General features: G+C 48.1%; 1 protein-coding gene across 1 annotated transcript in view; it reads right to left on the minus strand.

Moving 5' to 3' along the window:
- JAM2 (junctional adhesion molecule 2) overlaps window positions 1-3,350 on the minus strand; it is a 68,937-nt gene extending 65,587 nt beyond the window's left edge. Inside the window, exon 1 of the mRNA XM_003783900.2 lies at window positions 3,113-3,350. Within this exon, the coding sequence (XP_003783948.1) occupies window positions 3,113-3,179 (67 nt within the window). The 5' untranslated portion in view covers window positions 3,180-3,350. The remainder of the gene's footprint in view (window positions 1-3,112) is intronic.
- Window positions 3,351-4,210: the final 860 nt, after the last annotated feature.

Here is a 4,210-nt window from a genome sequence, read left to right on the forward strand (position 1 = left end):
AAAAAAAAAAAACCAAAATAGGGGTTTTATATAAACATTGACAGAGCCTTATAGGTCCACATCTCATTAAGTTTTCAATCAAAGTGGCTACTGTCATGCCATGGCACTCTACCCAGGGGGACAGCTTGCGGGTCCCTATAAAAAAAAAAAAAAAAAAAAAAAAACCCAAATTAGTGGGACATGGTGGTGCAAGCCTGTAATCCCAGTTACTGAACAGTCTGAAGTGGGAAAATTGCTTGAATCTGGAAATTTGAAATTGCAGTCATCTATGATGACACCACCACACTCTAGCCTGGGTAGCAGAGTGAGACCCAGCCTCAAAAACAAAACCAAACAACTTTTTAAAAAGATGCGTATGCAATAATAGCCTAAGAAATCCACTAAGCCTTTAGTAAATAAGACAGTATTGGATTATCATCCAAAGTACAAAACAAGTATTTCCGAGCCCATACTGATATAACAAATGAGCAAATAAATAAGTAAATGGGTGGTGGAGAGACGCATCTCCCATACAGAAGAGTAATTTATAAAGATACTCCACTCTCGAGGAGGTAGAGCATAATATTCCTTCTTTACATGACCCTTAAGTCATATAGTGACTTTCTTCCAAAAATACATAGTATAGAAATTAAAAAAAAAAAAAAGACTATATAACCTGTGGAGAAGCCTGACATACAGCACACGGTTTCAGCCAGGTGGTCGAGATCAACATCAATGATAATTCAAGTTTACAGTACGTTCTCTGCATATAATGTGATGACAATGGTACTTTACTTCTAAGATTGTCCTCCAAAAATACCAGATCCTCAGCAAAATCGTGAAAAAAAAAATTCTAAGAAATGAAAATAGAGGTATATTCTATAAAATACTTGGCCAATACTCCTCAAATCTGTCAAGGTATGAGGAAACAAGGTAAGTCTGAGAAACCACCACAGCCACATGACCCTAGGGAGCTATGACAAGCAAATGTGACTATGACAACCAAATGTGACATGGTATTCTGGATGGGAACCTGAAACAGAAAAAAAAAGACATCAGAAAAAAAAGAGAAAAACATCTTTTTTTTTGAGACAGAGCCTCAAGCTGTCGCCCTGAGTAGAGTGCTGTGGCATCACGGCTCACATCAACCTCCAACTCCTGGGCTCAAGCAAGTCTCCTGCCTCCGCCTCCCAAGTAGCTGGGACTACAGGCACCCGTCACAACGCCTGGCTATTTTTTGGTTGCAGGCATCATTGTTGTTTGGCGCCCCGGCTGGATTCGAACCCGCCACCTGAGGTGTATGTGGCTGGTGCCTTAGCCACTTGAGCCACAGGTGCTGAGCCAAAAAAACATCTCAAAAATAAAAATAAGACACTAGGTAAGAAGGAAGAAAATCTGAATAAGGGGAACCATACTAGTGTAAGATATTAACAATAGGGGACACTGGGTGTGAGGTATACCAGCACTCCCTATACTAACTGCAATTTTTCTTTAAAGTGTTCTAAAGTTTTAAAAGTTCATAAAAACAAAACAACAAAACACTCTTGCAAGGCCTGACCTTTGGGCAATCCAGAAACAGTACAGAAAAAGACCAGAACACTTCCAAATTAATCCCCTGTAGGAATCAGGGGTCGTCAAGCCAACGTGTTATATTAACCTAAAGTTATTCATTTAAGTCTTTGTTTCTCAGTCCTTTCTCGGCTACAATTTCAAAACCAGAGCGTACTGTTTCTACCCTGATGAGTAAATAGCAGAGTAAAACAATTTTCTTTGTTTTGAACTGGTAACAATTCTACGCTAAGTCAGTCTTTCTCATCTGAACTTTAAGATTTCAGCGGAATACACAACTTTCTCAGTCATTTGTTACAATTCCTTCAGACTCCCTCTTCGTTGCCTTTCGCCACTGTGCACTTTTTCTCTTTGGTGTTCAGTATGATAGGAATTGATACTTCAAAATTGTAAAAGGTTTTATTGTGAAACTCTGCCTTCTTAGTTTGATCTTCTATGATATAGGTCAGCACATGTCCCTTCCTTGAAACTATCTGCACCTTCCTCCCCCACAAAGGGACAAAAGGCTCACATCATTTGAGCTGAGCAAGATCACTTGGGCAGTGAGAGCGTGAGAAACTATCACTGTATTAGCCCGCAGGTTATTCTGAGTATTATAAGTATTACATTACCAGAACTTGAATAACAACAATAATAACGCACTTTACAAAAGGAAAGAAAAAGGAAAAAAAAGAGAGAACTAAAAAACAAAAACAAAAACAAAAAATACGGGGAGATGGGAATGAAAGAATTTCATTGCTTAAGGACCACTGTAATTCCCTCCATTTTCCTAAAAAGTTAATGCGAAGAAAACAAAAGGAAACGTTCCCGGGATTTTAAATCCCATGAGCCAAGAATCTGTGAAAATCCTGTTTAAAATCAGCCCGTGAAATTGGCTTTGGGACGTCTCCCCAGCTACTAGATCCTTCGGCTTCTGCATCTTTCTAACAATCGTGCTGTGGGACGTCTCCTGAGGACACAGCAGCTGGCCGGAGTCTCCAGACCAGACTTCTCTAACTGAATGTAGATGTGCAGGTGGAGAGGATCACAGTAATTCCGGCTCGGCAGCCACGAGCTCCCCAGTCCTCGCCCCGCGGGTGCGGTGCCTATCACCCGCACAGCTGGGAGCTAAGAAGCCGCGACCACGCCGCAGACACGGCCCCCTCCGCCGGGCGCTGAAGGCGCGGCTGGCCCCTGCCTGCGCGCGATGCCATCTTTCACGGGATCTTAGCATCTCACCAGTAGTTAGTGAGTTTTGCTTTCTAATCACGTCCCCAAGTCTTTGAAAACTTACCCCAACTTTGCAAGTAGACGAGAACTGGCTAGTGAAGGCTCTTAATTTTCTCTAAGCAGAACTGACCACATCGGAGACTACTGACAAGAGACCCCAGACCCCTGGCTCCCGCCCCCGCGTCTGCCCGCGCCCGGGTTCCCGGCTCGCTGGGTGCGGGGCCCGCTGCCGCCCGCAGCCCGCAGCCCACCCCGGACACGCGGTCGGCGAGCGCCGCGTCCAGGGGCTGGGGGTTTGGGGGAGGCTGGTCTAAGCAGGAGCGGGTGGCGGGGTAGAGTTACCCGAGCAACTTACAGCCCAGGGCGACCACCAGGTAGCGCAGCAGCAGCAGGAGGAAGCGGTGGCGGCTCCTCCTCGCCATCTTCCCGGGGCCCGAGCAGGCTGCTCCGCCGAGGTCTAGGGTCCCCGCGGCCGGAGCGCGGGAGGCCGGGAGGGGGCCCGTGAACTTCCAGGAGGGAGCAGAGGACAGAGTCAGGGAGCCGAGGGGCGGGTCTGGGTGGGATGTCAGTCTCCCCCTTCCAGGGGCGCAGGTCTTCTCGCCCCGGGACGGGGGACCCGGGCTGCTCTTTTTGGGTGGGGGTGGAGGGTGAGAGGGGAGGGCGTGAAAGCCAGACGAGGTGTCCGCGGGGTCCTAGTGAGGGGGCGGCGACAGGCGAGCAGCCGCAGGGAGCGCCCCGGCGGGTCGTCCCCCGCCCCCGGGCGGCCGGGATTGATCGGCTTTGTGTCTGGTCCTGCGCGGGGCGGCCAGCTGTCCCCAGGGCGAGGAGCCGGGGGCAGGAGCGCGGGAGGGGTGGGGAGGGCGCACGGGGGGCCGTGGTGTGTAGGAGTCGAGAAACTCCTGCCTCGCCCCAACTCCTTTCTCTCCCTCCCTGGCTCGAAACTTCTTTTTGACTTTTCAGCGTGGGGACGGAGGCTTTTTAGAAAATTTCTGCCCAACGGGCAAAGCTGAAGGGAAGGCGCTCCCCTCCCAGGAGACGGGGTTCGCGGGCTCCACCTCGGACTCTAGGGAAAAAAAGCAACCGTGACTCGTGCTGGAAGTCAGGTCTCAGATTTTAGCCTTTTGCTCTTCTCCATTTAAGCTTTTTGCTCCTTGGAGATTTAAGGTGTGTTTTTCCGTTCTTTGCTTTTTTCTAGTGTCAGAGTTGGAAGTTCATCTAACGGTGTGAAATATTTATCATGTTTCTTTCCAGTTACATAACTGCTGCCTGTGGAGTTTTCCACATGTTAAAACTCTACAGCTGCCCTTTGTCAGGTTTATTTTTGGTCTACTGTGCTTTTAAAAGGGAAATCCATTATGAATGCTCTGTTGTGTACTTTAAAATTGACCCGCACGGTATCGGACACACGTCCAAAGGCTAAACCGGCAAATTTTATATTTGCTCCTAGGGACCG

The sequence above is a fragment of the Otolemur garnettii genome, unplaced genomic scaffold (genome assembly GCF_000181295.1).
Source record: "Otolemur garnettii isolate 467f Iridium unplaced genomic scaffold, OtoGar3 scaffold00009, whole genome shotgun sequence".
Classification (NCBI taxonomy): Eukaryota; Metazoa; Chordata; class Mammalia; order Primates; family Galagidae; genus Otolemur; species Otolemur garnettii.